General features: G+C 58.3%; 2 protein-coding genes across 6 annotated transcripts; one reads left to right on the top strand and one right to left on the bottom strand.

Annotated features, from left to right (window-relative positions):
- Positions 1-1,792: 1,792 nt before the first annotated feature.
- On the bottom strand, positions 1,793-5,137 carry LSM7 (LSM7 homolog, U6 small nuclear RNA and mRNA degradation associated). The gene is made up of 4 exons (XM_045831090.1): positions 5,098-5,137; positions 4,919-5,009; positions 3,600-3,671; positions 1,793-2,088 (listed from the first exon to the last, which is right to left on the bottom strand). Exons 1-4 carry the CDS (start codon positions 5,101-5,103, stop codon positions 1,946-1,948), a joined length of 312 nt encoding a protein of 103 aa, XP_045687046.1. The 5' UTR covers positions 5,104-5,137; the 3' UTR covers positions 1,793-1,945.
- A 42-nt stretch (positions 5,138-5,179) lies between these two features.
- Positions 5,180-22,074, top strand: SPPL2B (signal peptide peptidase like 2B). Of its 5 annotated transcripts, XM_045831089.1 has the most exons (16): positions 5,180-5,319; positions 9,376-9,495; positions 10,387-10,569; positions 11,167-11,256; positions 12,110-12,249; positions 12,822-12,964; positions 13,163-13,259; positions 14,294-14,410; positions 16,195-16,276; positions 16,791-16,865; positions 16,970-17,032; positions 17,110-17,209; positions 17,649-17,726; positions 18,819-18,979; positions 20,157-20,322; positions 20,516-22,074. In XM_045831089.1, the coding sequence occupies exons 1-16, from the start codon at positions 5,266-5,268 to the stop codon at positions 20,920-20,922; spliced, it is 2,076 nt and encodes a 691-aa protein (XP_045687045.1). In that variant the 5' UTR covers positions 5,180-5,265; the 3' UTR covers positions 20,923-22,074. The 5 variants fall into 5 exon arrangements, with proteins under 5 accessions (XP_045687045.1, XP_045687042.1, XP_045687040.1 ...); XM_045831086.1 differs by having other exon boundaries at positions 12,825-12,964; positions 20,157-22,074; XM_045831084.1 differs by having other exon boundaries at positions 20,157-22,074.
- The last annotated feature ends 1,889 nt before the right edge of the window (positions 22,075-23,963 follow it).

The raw sequence follows: 23,963 nt of genomic DNA, 5'->3' as shown, positions 1-23,963 counted from the left end.
GACCCCACGAAGTCAGGGTCTCTCACTACTGTGCCTTCACAGCATTCTGCTCTCATCTTCAGACTTCAGCATAAAGCTTTGTGCTCTCAAAAGACTCCCCACACAACTGTGCCTAGTGCCTGGCCACAGAGTGGACATGCAATGCCTTTGCTTGAACTTGAGAGGCTGGAGCATTTCCTGTAAGCCATACAGCAAGTGGTGGAAAGAGATTTGAGCCTTGAACTTGGTGGCGGCTGAGGGCAGCTCTTGCCCTCATTGGCTTGCTGGGAGGTGAGCGGGCAATGAATGGAGAGTGGTGTGGAGCCCGGGAGCTGCCTTGAGGGGCACAGCTGTGGGGGTGGGTACCAGAACACAACTGGGGTGTGGCATGGGGGTGGGCACCAGGCACAGACCTTGCTTCCTCTGCTGCAGAAGCTGGGGGCTGGAAAACCAGGTGTCTCTATCCCAGCCCAACTGCCCGGAGGCTCTAATGAGGTCTAAGCCTGTAAGCTTGCTGCTCCCCACCCTGTCCCATCCAGGGGTTGACCCCCTGGGCACTCTGACCCCAAGGTGTCAGGTCTTGCCTCAGACAGGGCAGGCTGGGTGTATGGAGTGAACAGACCTGGGGCCTGGATTTTCAGTGTTTCCACTGTATGGCCTCCCTGCCCAAGTCCCAGTCCCCCAACTGTTAAATGAACACGGAGGAGTCATTCCCCAACATCGAGGCACAGAAGGCTGGATGTTGGCGTGCTGGGTATGCCAAGGTTCTAGGTCACAGCCTCCCCTGGGGGTGCAACCCTCCCACAGCCAGGCCAGCACCCCCATGCCCAGCTGTTAGAGGCTTTGGCTTTGAATGAGGCCTCTGGTAGACTGGTGGAGGAGGGCAGGACCAGATGGCGGGAAAGAGGGCAGGACGGATGAGGAGCATGTGCAAGAGGCAGCCCCACTGCTGCCTAGCTCATTCCCAGCAGCTGGAGCTAATGCTCCTGGGCCAGAGCAGAGCCCAGATCCCAAGATAAGCAGGGAGCCAGCCGGTTTCAGTTTATCTGGTAGTGCACGAGCCCATCCAGCTGCCACTTTCTGTGTGACCTGTTAGTGGAGGAGTTGCCAGCCTACAATTCCCACAGCCCTACTGAGTGGCAAATCGGACCAAGGCACATGTTCTCAGCAGACAGTACCCTGGGGTAGAGTTCTAATGGTGACAGGGTATATGAACCAGGAGCCAGGTAAAGCTCTGATTTTAAGGATGGGGCATTGAGAGGTGTTCATGAACATGACCCGAGTGGAATAAGGGGAACGTTGGGGTGGGTCCTTGGTTGAGAAAAGCAGGGGGAAGGGCCCTGGGTGGACCTGGGCTGGACTGAGGGAGGTGAGAAGTGGGTCAGAACTTGGAGAGGTTGCAGGACCAGGCTGAGATCCAGGCTCCATCTGCATTGTTCTCGGTGAGAACACAGCTGTAAGTGAGGACATCATATGGAAAACCCTGCTTTGGGGGACCGCTCAGGACAGTGTATGGAGGCACTGAAGGGATAAAGCAGAAAAGCAGCGACAGGCTGCTGGGATCTGCCTGCTGAGAAAGCTGGTGGCCGGTCCATGCTCCCGGACGCACAGGGGGAGAGAGGACGTCTACAACTGCCGTGGCCCCTGCAGAGGCTCCAGCCTCATACGTCCCCATCTCCCAGCCTAGAAGGTACATGGCTTGGTCATCTTGGAATGTCCCAGGCCCCATAATGGACTGCGGCTAGCGCTTGACCACTTGGCTGAACTGAACCCGTGACCAGGCTTTGCCAGAACATTGAGGCCAAAAGCAAGGTTCTGGATCTCTTGAAAACAAGAGGTTTGCAATTTTATTAAGAAAACAAAAAAAATAACCTATACAAAAAAAAGTCCCATTTCTGTGGGCAGCACGTAAGGCAGGAGGGACAGCCTGGAGTCTGGGGTGGCCCCGCCGCACCCTCCCGGCCTGCTAGGCCTCCTGCTGCTGGATGAAGGGGTTGGGGATGGCTTCCATGCCATCTTGCGGGCAGATGAGCACCACGGAGGTGCCCCTGCACACCACCAGGCCCAGCTGGCGGGTGTCCTCCGTGAGTTTGTATTGGTCGTCAGGGTCTGCAGAGAAAGAGAGGGCAGGAGTAAGAGCCTGAGACCATGCCTGGAGCAGGATGGGGTCTGAAAACCTGAGTCAAAGGGTCCTCTAATCGCTTCCCCTACCCTCCCACCGGGGACTATGGAGGGGACATGCTGGCTAGGGCAGCAGGCCAAGTGCCTCCCAAAGCCATAAATGCAGCCTTTCTCCCTGCAACAGCTCACAGACTGGGAAGAGTTCTGGAAACAACCATCCGAATCCTGTCCCCATTTTGCTAATGAGAACACGAGGCCCAAGGGACAGCAGGGATGCTGGGTATTGAAGCTAATTGGGGGCACTGGCACCGAGCCAGCAGAGACCCTGAGGCCATGTTATTGGACAGGCAGCTGGAATACAAATTTGCGGGAGCCCCGTGGGGCCACTGTTCACCCGTGTCAGTACTGCATTAACACAGAGCGAGAGGAACCCCATGGAAGTGACAGCAAGCTCTAGGGAAGCTCTTTTAAGGTCACAGCAGCTGGAAGCCCCCATCACTGTTACTGAAGGACGTGGGGGAGGGGAACACCAAGTGGCCCAGGGAAATCACAGACCCTTGGCTGAGAGGCAGCCCTCCAACCTCAGATCCTACAGAGACAACACCGGTCTGGGCCTGAACCTCCCATCCTCTGTCCACTGGAAAGGGTCCAGGCCTCTTTGAGGTGCTGTTCCAGGAGTGAGGGGAGGGAACACAGGCTTGCTTAGTAGGTGGGGCAGCCCCTGGTAGGAGAGGCTGTGGAAGGGGCAGTAGCCACACCCACCCTAGTACCAAGAGGCTATCTTACAAGTAAGGAAATTCGTCCACCCAAGGGGGCTTGGCTAGGACTCTGGGTGGACCCAGGCGAGAGAAGAAAAAATGAAGACATAGTGAGAGACCCCCTGGAGTTGACCAACGGAGCTGAGGCCATGCTTCTCCTGTGAAGAGGGCCTCTCCTCAGTGGCCCCGTGACACTTCTGTGTGGCTGCGTTAACTTTTTCATCTGAGTAACTTATGCCTCAAAACACTGGTTATCCCCTGAGGAGTAAGACGACCCCTGGCCCCCAGGTCTTGGCATCCCCTTAATGCCTGACCTGGCTGAGATGAAGAACTTGCTGGCTGATGGACCAGGGATGGCCTGACTGCTCTGGGCTGCTGGGGACAGAAGGGCTGGGGGCTTGGGGGTTCAGGGACCAGGGTCATGGTATAAGGGGAATGGGACCCTTTGTCAGCAGCAGGGGTCACACACCGGGACAGCAGGAGACAGGGCAGACTGGGCCCAGCAGCAGGCGTCTCAGGATCAGTGATGATGGATTAGCAAAATACTTCCACATCCTTTACGTCTCTGAGAGGACGGTCTATTGAACTTGTCTGGAATGCTGGGACAGTGGAAGAAGAAACATATCTGGCAACTGTCTGGTCTACAAGGACCACACTCATCACTCAGATGGCTGGCTAGTAGGTCTGGAACAGTAAGAAAGGCCAGGCAATGAGGTCTCCAGCCCCGCTGGCTGCGCTCACCTCTCATGTATTCGATGGTGCCATCAAGCACGAGGTTGAGGAGCGGGTCAAACCCTTTCAGGATTCCACTGGCTTGTAGGAACCACCAAGAAGAGAAGAGAAATGGAAAAGTGTAAGATTAACAGTGGTTTTTGGAGGCAGGTACCAAATACCACTAAATTGCATACCTTAAAATGGTTACTTTAATGGGAATTTTACCTTAATTAAAAAAACAAACAAGAGTCCTAGGTTATAGCTCCTCAACCAAGTGGCCTATCTTTGTACCTGAGAAGGGGTGAGCCCCCAGTGCCTGACAGGCCAGCCATCCTCCATGCCCCCTGATGCCTCTCCCAACTGCTCTTGATGGCCTGCAGGTCTTCACACTCATCCGTGTTTCTGCTCGTGAGGCTCCTCCTCCCACCCCTCCTTTCCAACTCCTCTCATCTTCCAGGCCTCTCTCTGCCCTGGTCTCACCTGGTGGAGGAAGGGACCCCACTATGTCAGCACTCTATTTGCCCATTTTCCCTGAAAGGCAGGGTCTGGGTGCTGTAGTGCCCTCTTCTCACTCGATTCCAGTACCAGACGCAGAGTTAAGCACTCGTTTACACATAAAGCTGCAAACTCTAACAGGTGCTACCAGGGAAGGCGGAGGGGTCAGGGAAGGCTTCCCAAAGTCAGTACCTGGAGCTGAGAGCAGGAAAATGACCCTGGCAGTTCACCGGGTAATAAGTTAACCTGGTGAAAGCATTACAAGTGGAGAAAACATGTACCTTTGCAGCCCCAGGGGCAGAAGCGACCTCCATTAGTTACTGAGAGGTACCAAAATTGGTCTTTACCCTGGGACAATGGGGAGAGCCCAGAGGGCTGAAGAGCGAACAAGATTTATTTTTAAGAGGTGTCTCTGATCCGCACGTGGAGACTGACTATGGGACACTGGGCGATGTCTGGACACATTTTGGTTGTCAAAACTAAGGGATGCTTCTGGCATCCCGGGGGTCGAGACCAGGAATGCTGCTCAACACCCCGCGGTGCCCAGGACGGCCTCCATGACCAAGTACATTTGGGTCCCACAGTTAACAGTGAGGAGCGTGCAGCCCAGGAGGCGAAGTCTTGCGTTCCAGTCCCAGCTGCGCTGCTGTGGCTTTGACTTGTCTGGCCCCCTTTCCATGCCTCAGTTTCCCCAGCTGCAAATGGCCATAGAAGCTGGCCTCTCGGCATCGTTAGCAGGCTTGCACGAGTTATCCAGGCAAAACACCTAAGCGGTATCCACAATCAGCTGACACTGTGGCCCCTAATTACTTCTCGCAAATCGTTGGGAAGTGTGGAACAGAGTGCCTCACCTTCGCGGCCTCCCTGAAACTTCACCCGGATCGTCTTGTCGATGTACTTGGACAAGTCCAAGATGCTCTCCTTCTTCTTCTTCTCTTTGTCCTGCAGGGGAAGTAGAGCGCATGAGGTAGGGAGCGCGGCCGGACCCCGCCACACTCCGCCAGCCCCGGGGGCGCCGCCTTCTGCTCACCGCCATCTTGCCGCGCCGTACCTCGCCGTTCTGCGCGGGGGCCGCCTCCGCGCTCTTTGACCCTGCTCCGCACGCAAGCGTGGCACAGGCACGGCGCTTGCGCCGCGCGCCGCGCGCCGCGCCGGGGCGTTGCTGGGAAACATCTGGCGACGCCTGCGACCCGCCAACATGGCGGCGGCGCTGGCGTGGCTCGCGGCGGCCTGCCTCCTCTTCGCAGCCCAGGTGAGGGCCGCCCCCGCCCCTTCAGTCCCGCTGGATGCGGTGACCTGGCCCCTAGACCCCCAGCCGCACGCGGCGTCCCGCCCGCCCCGGCCAGGGGACATTCTCGGGGACCCGCGCCCCCCGCGCGGGCGGCTCGCGGGGCGCGGAGCCCCGTTGTGACCTTGCGGGCGTGTCCCTGGCTGGGCTGCCTTTCCCTCCTCAAAAGCCCTTCGCACACTCAGTTCCGCAGAGGTCTGAAGTTTGGGGGCCCATCTTCTTCCCGCCCCTCTGGTCCATCTCTGGGTTTCCGACTGCGACTGGGGACGCTCCTGTCTGCCTCCGTGGCTTTGGTCATGAGGCTGCCTCTCTCGGACCCTCAGTTTCCCCTTACACGCGACGCTAGTGCCCGCTCTCGTGGCTGTGGTAAGCTGTCCAGCGCGACACCTAAGCAATGTCAGGAGCGGCCAGGAACCTTGGAGTGGGGTCGAATTCCCATCTTACTTTTACTCCTTGACCTTGGGCGAGGGAGTTCCTCGCTTTGGGGCGTCAGTGCTTCTCTGCAAAAGGATCTTAAGAGTGCGGTGTGGACTCGAGCGAGATGGTGCCAGGGGTGATGAACCGTAGCGCGTTTGTTACTTCTTTGTCACTTAACGTTAAGGGTCTCGGGTGCTAGTGAGAGGCCGACCTTGAAATGGCTGATACACATTGTCAGGGGCGCATCTTTTATTTCCAAATTCCTCCTCCCCCGGGTTCAGCAGCTAAGGAAATGGTTTCCCTAACAGCCCCGAAAACGCGGCCATTAACCTTGACCTGTTCATTCCACCCCACCGCCACCTCTCTGCAGTAGCTCCAGGTGGGTGGCTGGCGCGCGCGGGGGGGGGGGGTTCTCTCCAAGGCCACTTTTGTCCCCCACAGCCCCCCAGTCCGTTCTCAGAACAGTAGCGATCGCTTTCAGAGTGTGTCAGGTCTTGTGATCTGGCGGCTCAGGAAGTGGCCCTCCCTCTCCAGCTTTATCTGATTGCAGGCACTCTGCTCTTTGTTTTTTTGTTTCCCTGGACTGCCCTGGTCTTCCTTCCGGGCTCAGTTTAGCAGGCCCTTCTCTCCCAGGCTCTCTGGAATGCCCTGTCCCATCTGTGTGCCAACCCCCTGTAGCTCCCCTGACCTTGTTTAATCACCAGTTTGAGGTCTGAGCAATTTGAGGGCAGGGTTTGAGCTCTCCAGACCCTTCTAAAGGGGGCAATGAAGGGTCATGGGAACAGTTTGCCTGGAAAGGCTTTTTAGAAACAATGGCATCCAAAGGGTGTTCTTTGGGGTGTTTTTCAGGTCTTGAAGGCAGAGGGAAGGTGGTGCAGGTGGTGGGAGCAGTGAGAGCCGGGTGGAAGTGTGAGAGCCGATGGCTTATCTGGGGACTGTGAGGGGTCTGCTGCAGTTGGTGTGTAGGGTGGTCCGATGCTTGCACCCTGAAAAAGGTACCACCCTAAAAGAGCTCCTTCAGGTGCACTTGAAGACAAGCTTGGGTTTCCTCCTCAGCTGGAGGGCAGGGGCTGGGCCAGCAGTGGGAGTGTCTCTAGTCCAGGGTAAAGGGCCAGTCAGGCATGTGACCTTCCTGGGCTGGGGTGTAGGGGGCAGGCTGAGCAGATCAGAGCCAGGCGGTGGGAGATTATGGTGTTGGGGCCTTTGGACTTTATCTGGAGCAGGCAGAAGACTTTGAACTTTATCCTGAGCCTAGAGAATCGGGAGAGTGTTGGAGAGAGTGAGGGACACAGTTGGGACTGCTCTTCCCAGAACAGTACCCTTGTCAGAAATACACCCCCGAGATGGCACAGCACCTTTCTTGGGTGGGTGTGTTTCTTTGCGCTTCCTCCAATAGACTAGCTCTCCCGGGGAGGAGGGTGAGCGCTTGCTGACAGCCCTAAACTCACTTGCTACTGTTGTGTGATCAGTGATCAGTGAGGGATTTAAACTCCTGTAATAGACCCACCTCTCTCAGTTGCTGTGATATACTCCCCTCTGCCTGCACCTGTTCCCCCTACTCCTCCTCCACCTGCCTGTTGTTCCTCCTCTACCTGCCCCCTCCAGTTGTCCCCATACCTCCTCTACCTATCCTCTGACCCTCTTCCACAAGTTCCCCCCTCACTTGTCCCCATCCACCCTCTACCTGTCCTGTCCCCTCTTACACTGCCTTCCACCCGAACATCTTTTTCCAAGCATTTGGGTCCTTATTTCTCTGCCATCTCCCAGAACTCACTGCATATTCTGAGAAGGAGGAAACCTGGACCCACTGACCTGGACCCCTGACCACTCTCAAAGTCCCTGGTGTGGATGCTTTCACAGTAATCGTGAAGCATAGTATCCCTGGAAGTTCTGGATCTGCTCTGTGGCTGTCCTGGGTCAGAAGGTGGCTTGTCTGCAGTAGTACTGGTTGTTTCTGGTTCTCCACATTGGGGTGGGACCCAGTTTTAAAAAGGACCCACTTTTTAAAAGGACTCTCTCCTGTTTCTTTTAATTTGGAGAATGAGGGAACTGTGTTCAAAGTGAAACCATGATGTCTGTGATATTTGATACAAGCACAGGCTTAGTTGTACTTGTGAGGAAGAAAGTTCGTGAAGTATGCTTGTGGGCTCTTAAATGACTTTAAAAAATAAAGAACCAGTTTCTGTCCATTCCCATTTTACACAAGTGACAATTTTCACCAACATCCTGGCTCCCATGGATCAGGGATCAGTGAACTTTCTGGAAAGGGCCAGACAGTGAATATTTTCGGCTCTGCAGGCAATTGCCTGTCTCTGCAGTGGCAGCCAAGAGCAGCCAGAGGCCCTGCGTACAGGCCTGGGACAGCCACGCTCCAATAAAGTGCTATCTGCAAACAGAAGGTGGCTAATGAGGCCCAGGGACTGAGGAACTCGACTGCTCTCCACTGCAGTCCTGGGCAAGGGGGTGCCAGGGGCTCTGCGCATAGGAGGGGGCATATACCGGGCATGGTACTTGGGGCCAGGATGAGGGGCACCCTTGGGGGGCAGTCTGGTGAGGAGAACCTGGAAGCAGGGCCTCCTAATCCTGCCTCTGGTCGGAGGACCAAGGCTCTCTGGGGGCAGAAGCAGGTGGGGCAGGATGCGGCCTTAGTGAAGCGCTCTGAGACCCCTGGTTGGCCTCCGGCTGTCCACTGCCATGCCCTGTCCTCCTGTGAGTGCTGGTGACAGTGGCCTCGAGCTGCTTTGTTGGACAGCACCTCACTCCAGGTGACCCATGCAAGTGCCAGAGCTGATGGGCTGGTTGGAACGGTGCCAGGTGGGGACTATGGAAAGTGAGACTTGTACTCAGCACCTGGTATGAGCCTTCAGACTTTGAGGTTGGGGCCCCCTGGGCTTTTCTCCACACCGCCGCCACCACTGCTAGGTGACTAGGGCCAGCGTAGGAAGCTCCCGGAGTGGCCTGGCTGTGCCTCCGCTGAGGACCGGCTGTCTGAGAACCAGCCTGTGCCCCAGGCAAGGTGTCGGCACCCACAGTCTGGTAGGACCCTTGGTCAAATCAGACATCCCCTCCACTCCCCCACCCTGGCAAAGCCACATCCTCAGAGTGGGTATGGGTTCCACTGTGCCAGCTGGTGACTGTCCCCACCATGTGTCCATTGTTGGGAGCAGCTGCCACCTGTTTGTCTCTGAGGCAGACTCCTGGGAAAACCGAGGGTGTGTTCTCCAACTGCCTGGAGGCGGTTACAGCCCAAGGGAAGTGAGAGATGCAGGACAGGCCTGGGGTCTGAAGTGTGCAGAGCCTCACCAGGGCCCAACAGCCCTTCCAGCTCGAGGAAGCCATGGACTAGGAAGTGCCAGGGCCCATGTGTGTGGTGTGTCTGGGCCCACTGTCTGGGTCCTGACAGGTCTGAGGTCACACCCAAGTCTCTTGGGGGGAGACTTGTCACTGTACTTGCCTCTGTTCCTCATTTTTTCCATCGTGAAATACACAGGCTCATGCCCTTTCAGTCCCGTCTGCGGGAGGAAACCAATCCAGCCCTCAGGGGCATCCTCATTTAATTTGGCCCCTGTCCTGAGCTCACTAACCCCTGCCCCATTGCTCCAGGTGGCCTGTGAGTATGGCATGGTGCACGTGGTCTCTGAGACTGGCAGCCCCAAAGGCAAGGACTACTGCATCCTCTACAACCCACAGTGGGCCCACCTGCCACATGACCTCAGCAAGGCGGTGAGTGCTGGGCTGCTGGCCCTCCCTGCTGGGGGGCTCTGTGCACCCCTTCCAGCTTGGGGTCTTGTCTGTCTTGCTGCCATCCTTCCTCCCACCTTGAGGAGACTCGCCTGCAGAGAGCCAGCTGGAGGATGGGAGAAGGACCTCAGCTGGGAAACCATGGGGTGGGGTCAGGTCACACTCAAGAGGCCTCTGGGGCATCCCCAGAGTGGCGCCACCATGTCTGGGCCTTGGTTTCTGGTGATGAATGAACGACGTCTGGAGTGCTCTAACTGTCTGCGCAGGGCCCCTGGTGGAGCCACCAGCCAGGCTGTCGCTTGTTGGGTGGGGGCTGGCTGGCAGAGGAGTCTGAGAGGAGTGGCGGCAGAGGGCGGGGCTTGGTGGGGCTAGGGCTCCCCTCTTCCTCGTAGGAGACCTCCCTCCCTGGTCTGGCCTCGCTTCTCCGCTCAAAAGGCCTAGAGAATGCACTTGTAGGGTGGTTTGCACTACAGACGCTGTCGCTGGGGGGGCGGGGCCCCTTGAGTTCCATCTGTAATGGATGCTGGAGGTGGATCTGGAGATGCAGGGAGGATTTCTGAGGGGTTTGCTCTGAGCACATAGCGCCCTGCCCCCACTGTCTGCCTTGTGCTCGGTGTGTGTCTCTGTGTGTGCGTGAGCATGTACATGTATGCAGGCCCTGCCCGCCCTCCGCCCTCCTCCTTTCTTGGAGCGCAGGCCTGAGATTCAGTGGGACCAGAGGGGAGGGGCATCTGGACAATGCTCACTGTGCTTATCTGGATGCTGAATGCCCAGCTCGACTGGACAGGCTTCTCTGGTGCCTTGGTTCCCGTGAGGGCCAGGTCCTTCCCTGGCTTTTCTAGAACATCTCCCATGATCCCTGCCTTTCCTCAGTCTCTCCTGCAGCTGCGGGACTGGACGACCTCCATGCTCTGCTCTCCATCCGACCTCCCTGCCAAAGGCTTCAGCAACCAGATTCCGTTGGTGACTCGGGGGAACTGTACCTTCTACGACAAAGTGAGGCTGGCCCAGGGCAGCGGGGCCCACGGCCTGCTTATTGTCAGCAAAGAGACCCTGGTACAGCCACCTGGACACCCTCCTGGGCAGCAAGACCCACCTGGGGCAAGGGTTGGAGGTGGGAGGCGGGTGGGAGCTCCTGGGCCCCAACCAGAGTGGGCATGGGCGCTGGCTGGGGTCCAGGTGGCCACAGCCAGGGGAGATGAATTTGGTTTGCTGAATGGCTGTGGACTCAGGCCTTTGCACCCTCGTCTGGTAGGGACCTTGTCCCAGAGCTGTTGGGAGTCAGGGGATACGGGGCTTTGAGGCAGGGCACTGGAGGGGCGGGGCTTCTGAGGAGCGGGTGGCATGGGTCCATGTGTTAGCCTACCCTCCAGGACCCCACAGGGCAGATCGGCTTCTAATCGACCTGACCCTGAGATCTGAGTGGAAGGTGAGCACTTCCTCCCCGGAGTGGTGTAGAGCCTGCAGACCTCCCTCCCAGAGTCTCCCCTCTCCCACACTGCCTGACACCTGAGGACCCAGCACGTACTAGGGAATCTTCCCCTACCTCGAAGAGGGCTGGCTCTGTGAGCCGCACCATCAGGAGGGGTTGACTGTCTGCCCCATGCTGGGTGGGCCTGGGTCAACCAGGGATCTGCCTCCTCTGGCTCCCAGGTCCCCCCGGGAGGCAACAAGACTCAGTATGAAGAGATTGGCATTCCGGTGGCCCTGCTCAGCCACAAAGACATGCTGGATATTTTCAAGGTAGGGGGTCCCTATCTCTGCAGTCTGCGTTGGGCCCAGGGCCTGCGTGGATGGTGGGTGGGGCCTGTGGGAAGGAAGCCCTGTCTATGCCTGGCTATGGGCGGGTCTTATTCTCTGTGAGTCTGCCACAGTGAGGGCGGGCCTCCAGTGCCACCTAAAGTCAGGACCAGAGACCAAGGCGGTGAGGCGCTGGTGCTGCCCACGTGTGGAGACTGAGCATCAGCCCCTCGTTGCCGCTTGCACACGCCAGGCTGGGCTGTCTGACCTGAGGCCCGCATTCATCTTTGATTGGGGGAGCTGGGTCCACAGCAGACAAATATCATTGTATAAGTAAATGGGATCTCCAGTCTTTTTTTTAAAAGATTATTTATTTTTAGAGAGAGGGGAAAGGAGGGAGAAAGAGAAGAGAAACATCAGTGTGTGGTTGCCTCTCACGTGTCCCCCACTGGGGACCTGGCCCACAACCCAGGCGTGTGCACTGACTGGGAATCGAACTGGCGACCCTTTGGTTCACAGCCCACACTCAGTCCACTGAGCCACACCAGCGGGGGCGGATCTCCAGTCTTTGAGGAAGCTTCCAGAGTTCACAGCAAACATCTGGTGCAGGCCTCACGTCTCCCCCCACGGGTCCCTCGTGGGCCCCTGGGTACTCCCCAGGCAATGTGTGACCTCGTGCACACACAGGCACTTCTGGGCTCGAGGTCCGTGTTCGTGCTCAGGGCCGCCTGCGTTCGCATCTTATTTCATCAGAGTTGGTTGCTGTGGGGTCTTGAGTGGTGGGGGAGGGCGTGGGACGAGTGGCCCGGGGATGGCTGCAGCCTGGCCTTGAACTCGGATGTGTTTTCTGAGGCAGAGTTTTGGCCGAGCGGTGAGGGCAGCGTTGTACGCCCCCCATGAGCCCATGCTGGACTACAACATGGTCATCATCTTCGTCATGGCCGTTGGCACTGTCGCCCTCGGGGGCTACTGGGCTGGCAGCCGGGATGTGAAAAAGTGAGTCTTCATGTGTGTGTGTGTGCACGTGTGTGCACGTGTGTATGTGATGGGTGACCCTAATGCTGGGAAGTGAAAATGAGAAAGTGACAGGACTGCCCAGAAAGGGGGTGCTCACACTTCCAGAGAACCTTCTGGAATACAATTGCTGTGAATACTTGAGAGATCCAGCTAAAGGCCCTCTGGGTGCCATTCCCTGAGACTCTGCTCTCGCACTGGGATCCGAACCCAGGCCCTCCCAGGCCTGGGCCACACTCAGAAGATGGGGTCTGTGGGTAGCCTCCGTGGTGCTCAGGGGCAATTCACAGCGGTCTGTGCACAGTATGACCCTCAGGTGACCAGAGGCCCACCTGCGGGGGCTCCATCTGCAAGGGCCCCGAGCTCCTAGACAGGGTGTGAGGTCCTAGGGGCAGGGCTGGCTTTCCTGTGCGGAGGGGCACTGGGGCCACAGTGGGTCTGGAGCGGGCGAACAGGCCGACACGTGAGCTGTCTGCCCATCCGTCCCTGTCTCTGTGGTCCTGGGGACTGTGCCAGCCGGCCAGGTGTCCCTGTGACCAGCTGCACTTCTCAAGAAGGTACATGAAACACAAGCGAGATGATGGGCCCGAGAAGCAGGAGGACGAGGCTGTGGATGTGACACCCGTCATGACCTGCGTCTTCGTGGTCATGTGCTGCTCCATGCTGGTGCTCCTGTACTACTTCTACGACCATCTCGGTGCGTCCCTGCTGGCTGCGGCTCTGCAGAAGTGCAGTGGGCGGCAGGGCGAAAGGAGGGGCTTCAGGCGGGGTCTGCCTCCTGTCTCTGCCGGGCGCAGGTCACCATGCCCAGGCATAAGAGCGCATGGGGCCCTCCCTGGGGTGCGCCGGGACCCCGGCGGCCTGGCCTTCTGCTCACTGCCACTCTGCTCTGCAGTCTACGTGATCATTGGGATTTTCTGCCTGGCCTCCTCCACGGGCCTCTACAGCTGTCTGTCGCCATTGGTCCAGAGGCTGCCATTTGGCAAATGCAGGTGAGCTCTCAGGTGGCATTTTCCCCAGCCCCACCTGGCTTCTTGCCCATGGCGCTGCTCTTGAAGTCCCACCCTTGGCCCAACCACCGTGTCTCCTGTTTCCTGGCCCCTGAGGCTCCAAGTTCTGCTTCCATGATATGAGGACCCCCCTCTTTCGTGACCAGTCTGGCACAGCACAGGCATACAGCAGGTGCTCACTCAGTGCTTGCTGGGGGTTCACAGTTTGGGGAGCAGGACAGAATAGGGAGGTGAGTGGGCTTTATCAGTCCTCCCACCTCCTCGGGTGCCCCCTCCCCCACGTTCCCTCCCAGGGTTGACAGGCCCAGTGGGCACCCAGAGTCCGAGCGGGGTGATGTGGGCACCAGGCGGGGCACCTGACAAGGCAGGGCTGGGCCACGTGGCTGGATGCACTGGTGGTTCAGGCCTGGAGGTTCCCTGCTGCCAGGGGCTCAGCCCGGTTCTTACGGGGCAGGTGGGCAGCTACTAAAGGGTTTGGACGAGGGGGACGAGACCTTTTAAGGTTGCCATACAAGGGTGAGAGGGTGGGGACCTGGAGTCAGCTGGGAGACAGGGCTCAGCTGAGGGCTCCCACGGGCTCCTGTGGGCTCCTGTGGGCTCTTGGAAGTTTCAGTGGGCTCAGTGGGTTGTGGGCAGGCTGGCTTAGAAATTGGCCAAGGTTTGCTCACTGGAAGTGTCCACCCCCACCCAGATCTGCTCTGCTCTTGGGAACCCTTCCAGAAGTGTATTGAAAGGAAGGGGGGTTGTGGGGATTGTGGGTTTAACAGAATGTGAGGTGGAGGAAGGTGAGGCCAGATGCGCAGGGGGGTGGGTGGCTCATCTCCGAGCAGAGCCTGGAGGCCAACAGGAGGTGTGGGGGAGAGGGGGCCTGCTGGAGTCAGGCTTTGGGGCCAGAGTCGAGGTGACCCTTGTGGGTGCTGGGTGGGAACGAGGCTGTAAGGGTCAGAGGTCGGTGTGGGATTGCAAGGAGCATACTGCCCACGATGACTGTCCCCTCCTCCCCTGCTTGTCCCCAGGGTCTGCAACAACAGCCTGCCCTACTTCCACAAGTTCCCTCAGGTCCGCATGCTGCTCCTGGCTCTGTTCTGTGTGACTGTCAGCGTGGTGTGGGGAGTCTTCCGGAATGAGGACCAGTGAGTGCGGCCCCCGGGAGGCCCCTGGCCTGTGGGTGGCCCCTCCCTCTGGAGGGCTGTCCTCAGATGCTCTGAGTGCTGGACTGCGACTGTCCTGTACCTCCCCCAAGGCCATTTGGGGGCACCTGGAGTCAGTTCACCTCCTTGGTTATTGAAAGCCCTCCTTTCAGTCCTCTGGAAGCAGTGGCTGCATGGCGTCCAGGTGCTGCCCGGGCTCAGCTGACGGCTGCCCAGCTATGGCTGCCCTGCCTGCTGCCCGCATCCAGTTTCATTGGGTTTGTCTGCGTGCCACACGGACCGTGATTGGATCTGGATATGAGATTCTGCAAACTCTCTTGGCCCAGGCGCCCCAGGCCGTGTTCTCCAGGACGGCCTCAGTGGGGCCCTGGGCAGCGGGAGGGGAAGCTGCTCCCCAGCCCTGGCGCCACTTGTCCCCACTGCTCCCCCAGTGGTGCCCAAGGGGTGTGCTTAGCTGCACTGTCACGGATGGTCCAGGGAGGCTGGCTGACTTCTCTGAGGACTTGCTTCCCCTCAGCTCGGCCCCTCCTGCGAGGCAGTGCACCGGCTCTGCGGCCTGGAGCCAGGCTGGGCTGGGAGGACAGAGCCGGCCTGTTCCCACCCAGCCCTCTCCTGCTATCACCGACACCATCTGGCGCGCTCGATGAGCCTTTCCCAAGGCAGTCAAACATTCTTGGCGGCACCTCCGTTTGGAGCCCTAACAGATTTAAGTGGCAGAAGGAAAATGGGAAAATATTTTGAGTCCTTTGTACACAAAGAGAGTATGAACTCTCACAGTTAAATCTAAGCCAGGAGACTTCTCCATCATATAAAATTAGACCAGGCTGCAGTTCCTGCACCCCTGGGCCCATGCAGCTGAAAGCATGGCGCGTGGTTGGGTGCCCACCTGCCGCCTTTGAACTTTTCCATATCTTTAACCCACCCTGGCCTGGAGACCTTTGGTCCCGTGTCCCGGGAAGCATCTAATAAGAGGTGCACATGCGGCCACAGCGTGAGGCAGGAAGCGGAGGGCAGAGCCCAGGTAGGGCCAGCACAGTTGAGGCCGCACCGGCACGCCCCCCCCCCCCAGGCCTTGGCCGGTGGGGCTGCACGGGGCAAACACCCCGGGTCCCCACTGACCCCTCTGTCAGGCTCATTATTTCTCAGCACCGTGATGTGGGGCCTCACAAACTCAGTGTGCACATTCTGGGTGTGACTGGGTGGTGGAACCCGGGTGCTCATGGGTTAATGCAGGTATGTGGGATGGGCCTTACCTCTGCTCGTTCCCACAGGGCTGTCTGGGGGGCCTGCCCCTGGTGGTCAAAGCCCTAATTTCCCACAGGCCAAAAGAGTCTGTGGAACCTGGCTAGGCACAAGTTTCTCAACTATTTTAAATTATTATTGAGAGGAAATTTAAATCCAGGAGACACACAGTTCCCCCGCCCTGTGCCTGCATCCTGGGACCTGGGTGTGAAAGCCACCGCTGCACAGGGACGGGCCCCAGTGCGTGTGTGTCTCCCTCGGGCCTCCGGGCGTCAGGATGAAGGGTCTGTTCACTCCTGCCCCATCGTCCATCAGTGCCCCGCCCATCCCAGTGAGGTAGGGCCCGTCCCACAGGTGGTGGAAGCCACACTGCTGCCTCTCGCAGCACCTGAGTCTTTGAGGCGTGGCGCGTCATGCCGGTGCTGGCTGTGTCAGACTCCCTGGGGTCAGTGAGGTGGCTGAGGAGGGTGGAGGCTCTTGGCGAAGTCTGTCCCAGCAGGTGATGCTGCTGTTCTGCCCTACAGGTGGGCCTGGATCCTTCAGGACGCGCTGGGCATTGCCTTCTGTCTCTACATGCTAAAAACCATCCGCCTCCCCACTTTCAAGGTGAGGGCCACGGGAGTGGGGGCTGTGCGGGGCCTGAGTCCTGCGGGCCTTTTCTGTCGGCCCCAGGCTATGAGTGGCCAGGTGGCCTGCCACCCAGCTCTGCCCTGGCCCTCCCTTCTGAGCCTGGGGCTCCAGGTTGTTGCCCACAAGACCTGGTGGAAGTAGCTTAGAAATACATGGGGAGTATGAAGAGGGTCGTCATCTCCCCAGACCCATAGCTGACCCATTACAGAATGAAAGTCTCCCAGCCTTTCCTGTTACTGGAAAGCCTGGAGAGTGTGACCTGTGCTCCACCTCCAGCCCTGAACTAAGTATCTCTGAAGCATTCTCCAGTCTCCTGTCACCCGAGGGCTGGGGTGGATTTTGCCCAGACTTTCTTAGAAAGGCTTCGTCCCAGTGGGAATAGACTGACCCTTGGGAGGGGGACTGAGTGTGGGGACGTTTCTGGGGGTGCGTGCCGGGGATCTGTGTGCCTGGCGGTGCCGGCCCGGCCCATCGGGACGCCTCTCCCCAGGCCTGCACGCTGCTGCTGCTGGTGCTGTTCATCTACGACGTCTTCTTCGTGTTCATCACACCCTTCCTGACCAAGGTGGGTGGCCCTGCCCGGCCCTGCCCTGCCCTGGCCCTCCTGCACTGCCTTAACCCCCAGCCCTCCGCCCCCACTCTGATGTGCACCCCCCACCCCCATGTCAGAGTGGGAACAGTATCATGGTAGAGGTGGCGACCGGGCCTGCGGACTCAGCCACACACGAGAAGGTACGTTCGGGCCCTGGCAGCTGGAGGGGAGTGGCAGGCTTGGGCTGGCCTGCAGGCGCTGCCTCCTCTCCCCACAGCTGCCCATGGTCCTGAAGGTGCCCAGGCTGAACACCTCGCCACTGGCCCTGTGTGACCGGCCCTTCTCCCTCCTGGGTTTTGGGGACATCCTGGTCCCAGGTACGGGCACTGGGCACATGGGTGGGTGACCCCACGACCCTGAAGGCACCCAGGTGTCCTTGTAGTGTGGGGTTGGGGCCGGTGGGTGGAGACAGAGTCCAGCAGGTGGTGCGGGTGGCAGTCAGGGCTGGTGCATGGCTGAGGTGGTCCCTCGGCCCCAGGGGCAGCCCTGCCCTGTTGGTCCTGGCTGCACAGATGTGCCTGCCCGGGGCCGGCTGCCCAGGACAGAGTCCACCCAGGCAGGACGTGGTGTGGGGTATGTGCTGGCCTATGTGCCAGGTTACAGCTCCACCCTGAGCTGGCAGTGTGGTCGCCTATGAAGGGGAAGTTATAGCTCTTAGAGAAGACCTCAGCCAGTGCCACAACCCTTCGCACAGGGTCACCTGGCCCTTATCTGAGGTCTGATTCAGTTCCTCGCCCATGTTTTCTTCCCAACCAGGGCTGCTCGTGGCGTACTGCCACAGGTTTGATGTCCAGGTGCAGTCGTCCAGGGTCTACTTCGTGGCCTGTACCATCGGTAAGCTCCACGCTCAGCCAGGGCCAGCGGCGGCCCTCGTCCCCGGTCCCCGCTGCTCTGAGCTGGTGGGAAGGGTGAGGGTTAGGCGTTGTGTCCAGAGGTTCCCATCGTCCCGTTGTTGGGACCTGTTAGATCTCACGGAGCCGCCGAATGTCTATGTCCTTCCGTCATCTGCCTTCGTTAGCACCCAGGCAGTCGACGCTGGTGTACAGGGACCCTTCTTAAGCGGTCGTTTCCCTTGGGCGTGTGGAGCGAGGATCAGAACAGAGCCCAGGTAGGTGCTGGAGACGGGCTCTGGGTCTCGGAGGGAGCCTCCAGTTAGAGGCCGACTTTTTCGTAACTTCCCCTTGAGACAACGGCGGGGTTCCTGGGGTAAGATCGGTGTGGGAGGCTCCACGCTGCGGCTCTCGTGTTGCCTGTGGTTGGTGCTTCATCACAGCTGCCTCACTGCGCGCTCTCTCTGCCTGTGCGTATACATGCGGTTACATATTTACACTCACACACACGTGATCATGCAGGTTTTATTCTGAGCCGTGAGAGCAAACTGCAGACACAACGCCCCTTCACCCTTAGTACTTCACCAGTGTCTCACGCGAACAAAACCTGCTTTTCCAGGGTCATGGTTAGGCTATCAAAGATTTGGTTTCCCAATTCTATGTGTCCATTATTGTAACTCAAAATTACATTTCTAACTAAAGGTTTATAAAAATGAGATATTTGGGCATATTTACAGCTCTTTCTCCAGCTGCTTCTGTGGTTCTGGGCCCTTCTCACCACTGCTGGCTGCCGGTCAGAAGGCCCCTGGCCTCCCGTTCCTTCCTCTCCCCGGGTCCCATCCACTCCCCAGCCTCTCTGCTGCACCGTTGCTTCCTCCTGCCTTCTCCTTGAAACTCACATCTTGCCTCTCCCCGCGGGACCAGGCGGGGCGTATGTCCTGGAAGATGCCAGAAGGTTTTGTTCACTTCTAGAAGTGCCCAGCGTCCGTTGGCTTCCCCCCCGCCCCCACTCCCAGTGGTCCTTCAGGAGGTGGGGGTGGGGAGGCCTCGGGGACTGCTGGCCCAGGTAACACATCGCTCATCTCCGTCCCTCTAGCCTATGGCATCGGCCTCCTGGTGACGTTCATGGCCCTGGCCCTCATGCAGCGCGGCCAGCCAGCCCTCCTCTACCTGGTGCCCTGCACGCTGATCACCAGTGGAGCCCTGGCGCTGTGGCGCAGGGAGCTGGGCATGTTCTGGACGGGCAGCGGCTTTGCGGTGAATACCAGTTTGCTATGACTGTCTGCGAGAAATAGTAACCCATAAGCCCTAACTAGAATTAAAGTTGAGTAAAGCCTCTAGTTTTACAACTAAACCCTGTAGCCCCCATCCCATGGTCGGTGTCTCTCCATTTCTGGAAGTTGTTCTTTTTGTTTGTTTGTTTTTTTGTTTTTCATTTTGATTGATTGATTGATTGATTGATTTTAGAGAGAGAGATTGGTTTGTTTCTCCACTTATTTATGTATTCATTGGTTGATTCTTATATGTTCCCTGACCAGGGATTGAACCCACAACCTTGGCATATAGGGAAGATGCTCTAACCAACTGAGCTACCCAGCCAGGTCTGTTTCTGGAAGGTTTTGATTTGGTGTTGTGTCTGCGTTGCCCTCGTGGCGCTGAGCCATCCTCGTGGAGGGGACAGCGTGTGGCTGTCGTGCCGAGTGCAACTTGAAGGTGGTGCTGGTCCCACAGCACAGCAGCGCCCATTGGCCTGGGCGTGGGCTTCCGACTGCTTCCCCCATTGAGAGTGCAGTGCCAGGCCGGGGCCAGCACTGGAGCCCCTCTGCCAGGGAAAGAGCTGTCACCCCTGGGCTCTGGGCCCTGCAGGGGACCTGGCACCTCAGTCAGGACCCGCTGTGAACAAGTGACAGCAGGGAGAGGGCGGGCCAGCTCAGCCCTTCCTCGCCTGCAGACCCTCGGCTCAGCGTGCCGCCCGACACGGGCTGGTGATACCGTTAACGGGACGTTCCTGGTTCTTGTGGAAGTCGAAACACTCCTTCCATCTGTCCTGGCATAGAAATGCCAGAAAGGAGCAGGGCTCCAGGTCAGACCCTTCCCAGGGCCAGACCGCTCCCAGGCTCTCAGGGAAGGCCGCCCGGGTTAGTGCCCACCGTCCATCCTCGAAGGGTATTGGTCCCGACTGGTACTGACTTTGTCCCAGAGCTGATGGGCTGGTTCTAGAAGGTTCAGGAGTGGGGAACAAGCCAGGGATGTCAGAGTCAGGCTTCTGCCTGAGGTCCATTTCCTGTGGCCTGCATGCTGGCCTGTGGGACTAGATCTGCTTGTTCTGGTCCCTGAGCCTGACCCTCTGGGGATAGTGCTTCCTCCACCTCCCCTCCCCCATGGCCCCACTGGCTGCACCCGCCCCTCATCGTTGGCCTGTCTCCTCTTGCAGAAGGATATACCTCAGCCTTCTTGGGCGCCAGCCTCAGCTGAAGGCCCACAGCCTCTGAAGGACTCGGAAGCCGTGCTTTCCCAGCAGCCTCCTGGAGAAGCTCAGGCCAAGCCCACCCTGCCTGCAGAGCAGCCTTCAGAAATGGCTGATCCGCAGAACGTGGCCGGTGTGTCTGTCCGGGAGCCTACAAGTCCTGCCAACTGCACCCTCGAGCCCACAGGCCTGCCAGGCACCTCAGCCTAGAGGGGCCAGTGCAGCCTCAGCCCCTCGCTGTCCCCCGAAGACTGGACCTGCCAGCCCCGCAACTTGGTGCTCTGGTCTGGCCGATGCTCACGTTTCCTCTGCCTCTTCGAGCCCAGCCGCACCCGGCCTCTGGCCCTGCTCCCAGCTTGCGTGGCTGCCGTACGCCCCTCGGACCTGCAAGGTCCCCGTCCCACAAGCCCAGCCCCATAGTCTTTCTAGTCAGAGTCTCTTGGTGGAACCTCAGAAAGGGCAGGAAGTGTCACCTGCACCTGCCGAAGGCTGCAGATCCGCCACATCTGGTGCTCACACCGCACTGCTGCTTCCCCTGAAGATGCCCTGCTTTGCCCTGCTTGGGGGGAACGGCCTGCCTGGGGGCCACAGCTCTTCTGCGGCCCAGCTGGTCCTAATGCTGAGAGCCCAGGCCCAGTGGTATGGACTCAGGCTCTCAGCTCAGCTGGCGTGGGGTCTGCACCCACCTCTGGGTTGGTCAGGGAGCTGGGCTAAGAGCTGCCAGCAAGGCTGACAGTAAATGCACGGGGGCTCTCGGGCTGAGCCCTGACCCTCGTCCCTCCATCAGCCTGGGTGGTGTCTGGAGCCTGTGCTTCATCCAGCCCCTCCATGTCTTAATAAACAGCCACGACTTTCTGAAATTCCAGTGGTGTCGCCTCTCTTGGACTGCCCTTCCCGGAGGCAGGATGGGCGCCAGGCCTGGTGGCCAGGCCCTTGGGGTCCACAGGACTGGCACCCGGAGCCTGCAGTAACCAGTTCTGCCCTTTGCGTCGGCTGCACTGCCTCTCAGCACAGAGGGCTGAGGCTTCCCTTCCCACATCTCGGGCACCTGCACGTTCTCGACACCATCCCGGCGCACACAACTTGCCAGCCTCTGCTGCAGCGTGAGCAAGGCGAGCACACTGCAAGGAGCTTCTGGAACGTGGGAGAATATTCTGGACCTGGCATTTTTGTTTCTACCTCTGAACTTGGCGACAGATGCCATGGGATGGTTGGCCCGGTGACGCCGTGTCCCGGTCCCCTCCCTCCACCACCGTGCTGCATGTGTCACCACCACCCCGAAGCCAGTGGGCTTCAGCTCAGCAGGACTGTCCGTGGCCCCGAGGCCCGCTCCTCCCTGTCCACACACACCACCTCCAGACTCACGCTCAGAAGATGTCTCCATTGGCGTGACGGGAAGGCACGGACCCTCCAGCTGCACGGCCTCACTCCTCTCTGCTGTAGACCGTGGGCCTGGGGCCGGGCTGGGATCCACTCCACAAAACCAGCACGAGACAGACTCACGGGCCGTCTCTGTTAGCCACACTTCTCCCGGGAGAAGTTTTATTCCAAAACAAAAGTCTTCCACTTGTTTCCGTGTGTTTCCCCTGGGAGGGAGAGCAGCTGGACCTGTGGCCCCACGGGAGCTCCTGGACATGGGGACGGGGACCTGTGTGTCGCCACTGGGCGGCCTGGGCAAAGGACCCACGTGGCCCCTGTCTGCCCCTCAGCCTGCGCCTTAATCTAAGCCATTTTGTACATTGGTGTCAAAGATGGGAATCTTTTCTGTTCCAGAAATTAGACAAATGTCACAGAATTTGAAGGCAGTGTTCCTACAGTTTTTGTTTGCAGTTTTGGCCTTGCTTCTGTTCGAACCTTATAATTAAACAGCTTTTGTTATGTAGGACTCAACCTTTGCCCTTTCTGAGGTGAGAGGGTGGAGCCTGGCGCACCTGCGGCTGCAGGGCGGGGCTGGTGGGGTTGGGCTGTCCTGCGTGGACACCTGCTGGATGGTATCCAGCAGACCCACGGCTTGTGCTAGGTGTGGGCTGCAGTGCCGCCAATCGTTGTGGGTGCAGAACCCCAACAACAGCGTTTCAGGTTGAAGGGCCCCTAGAAGTAACTCCACCTGGTCCCTGTGTCTTGGGTACCGCTAGCTCATTGTCGGTTATCTCGGGCCTGGAAGGGAATCACCCGTCATGGGGGCCATAGACCTGCCGCAGAGGCCACGTGGTGAGTGTTGGGGCTTCTCCGGCCATGCAGCCTCTGTCGCAACTCGGCAGGGCTGCTGCTGCGGCCAGAAGTGTCACAGCGTGCAGCCCACGAGGTGACTGGCTCAAACTGTTGGTGGACACTGAAATGTGAGTTCCATGTCGTTTTCACAGGTCACAAGATGTCCTTTTTGATATTTCCCAACTATTTAAGAGCATAAAGGTCTTTCTTAGCATGCATCTGTGCAGACAGGCCGTGGGCCAGATTTGGTTGGCACGCTTTGGAGCGCAGACCCCCCCGGCAGCAACACAGACTCTAAAGATGTGGGCTGGGGGGCGAAGGCTGCTGGCCAGAGCGCTGGGCTGGGCATTCGTTGTCACCAACCCCTTCTTTGCATCACAGAAGCCGAGGCTCCGAGGCCAAGCAGCCTGCACCAGGCCAGCCAAGATCTGAGCAGACACGTGTGGACTCTTCCAGCCACCAGTGTCACCATCCCCCCTTCCTGGGCAAAAAGACCCCAACGCCCGTGAGACCAACAGAAGACAAGATGTAGCCAGCAGTGAGGTTTAGGGCAGACCAGCTGGGAAGGGGCGGCTTAATCACTGCAAGTTAATTCTAGAATATTTAAAATCACTGTCGTTTGTGCCTTTAACTATTAGTGATCTCCAGTAAGCTTTTTTCTTTTATTTGTTTTTATGGTTTTATTTATTTCTTTTCAGAGAGGGGAAGGGAGGGAGAGAAACAACGTGTGGGTACTTCTTGCACGCCCCCTACTGGGGACCTGGCCTGCAACCCAGGCATGTGCCCTGACTGGGAATCAAACTGATGACCTTTTGGTTTGCAGGCTGGCACTCAATCCACTGAGCTACAGCGGCCAGGGTGTTTTCTTTTCTTTTTCTTTTTTCTTTGTTTAAAGCAATTTATTTCCTTTAAAAAAGATTTTATGTATTTATTTTTGGAGAGAAGGGAAGGAACGGAGAGAGGTAGAGAAATATCGATCTGAGAGAGAGACATCTATCAGTTGCTTCTTACACACACTCCAACCAGGACCAAGCCCACAACCCAGGCGTGTGCCCTTGACTGGGAATCGAACGTGACCTTTCGCTTTGTAGGATGACACCCACCCAACTGAGCCATACTGGTCAGAGCTCCAAAAACCTTTTGTAAAAGGGGGGCCTCAGTGCAGTCTCGGTCAGGTTGTTCACACTCTGTCTCTGAGTCCTCTAACGGGGGTGAGGACAGACCCACCACCCGTCACGGGAGGACCTGAGGCCAGGTGCCTGGGGCCACGCTGAGTAGTTATGTTGACTTGGTGGTCTGTCCATCCTACAGGACTGATGGTGGGCGCTCCTTTGCGAGGGTGGCAGAGCCCAGCAGTTGCCCTGGTGAGGGAGAGCCCCCCACTTTTCACAGTGGAAGCAGTAGCTGCATGTTGGCTGTGGGAAGACCATGCTTTGCTTCTGCTCCTTTGGGGTGCACAGCTGAGCATCTTGAATAATGCTATAAGGGCAGTGATTTCCTTTTACTAAGCAGGCCAGAGCTTACACACTTGTCATTCATCTCTTCATTCATTCACTCATTCAT

Source organism: Phyllostomus hastatus, unplaced genomic scaffold (assembly GCF_019186645.2).
Source record: "Phyllostomus hastatus isolate PE091 unplaced genomic scaffold, TTU_PhHast_1.1 phas_contig_159, whole genome shotgun sequence".
Taxonomy (NCBI): domain Eukaryota; kingdom Metazoa; phylum Chordata; class Mammalia; order Chiroptera; family Phyllostomidae; genus Phyllostomus; species Phyllostomus hastatus.
The sequence above is the reverse complement of the archived record's forward strand: the minus strand, read 5'-3'. Positions and strand labels throughout refer to the sequence as shown.

Coding starts and splice junctions, on each gene's coding strand:
- LSM7 (XM_045831090.1), bottom strand. Junction 3,672..4,918: donor GTTTCAGGGAGGCCGCGAAG/GTGAGGCACTCT, acceptor GGTTCCTACAAG/CCAGTGGAATCCTGAAAGGG. Junction 2,089..3,599: donor CACCATCGAATACATGAGAG/GTGAGCGCAGCC, acceptor CTTTCTCTGCAG/ACCCTGACGACCAATACAAA.
- SPPL2B (XM_045831089.1), top strand. CDS start 5,266: ATGGCGGCGGCGCTGGCGTGGCTCGCGGCGGCCTGCCTCCTCTTCGCA. Junction 10,570..11,166: donor TTGTCAGCAAAGAGACCCTG/GTACAGCCACCT, acceptor TCTGGCTCCCAG/GTCCCCCCGGGAGGCAACAA. Junction 14,411..16,194: donor GTCTTCCGGAATGAGGACCA/GTGAGTGCGGCC, acceptor TCTGCCCTACAG/GTGGGCCTGGATCCTTCAGG.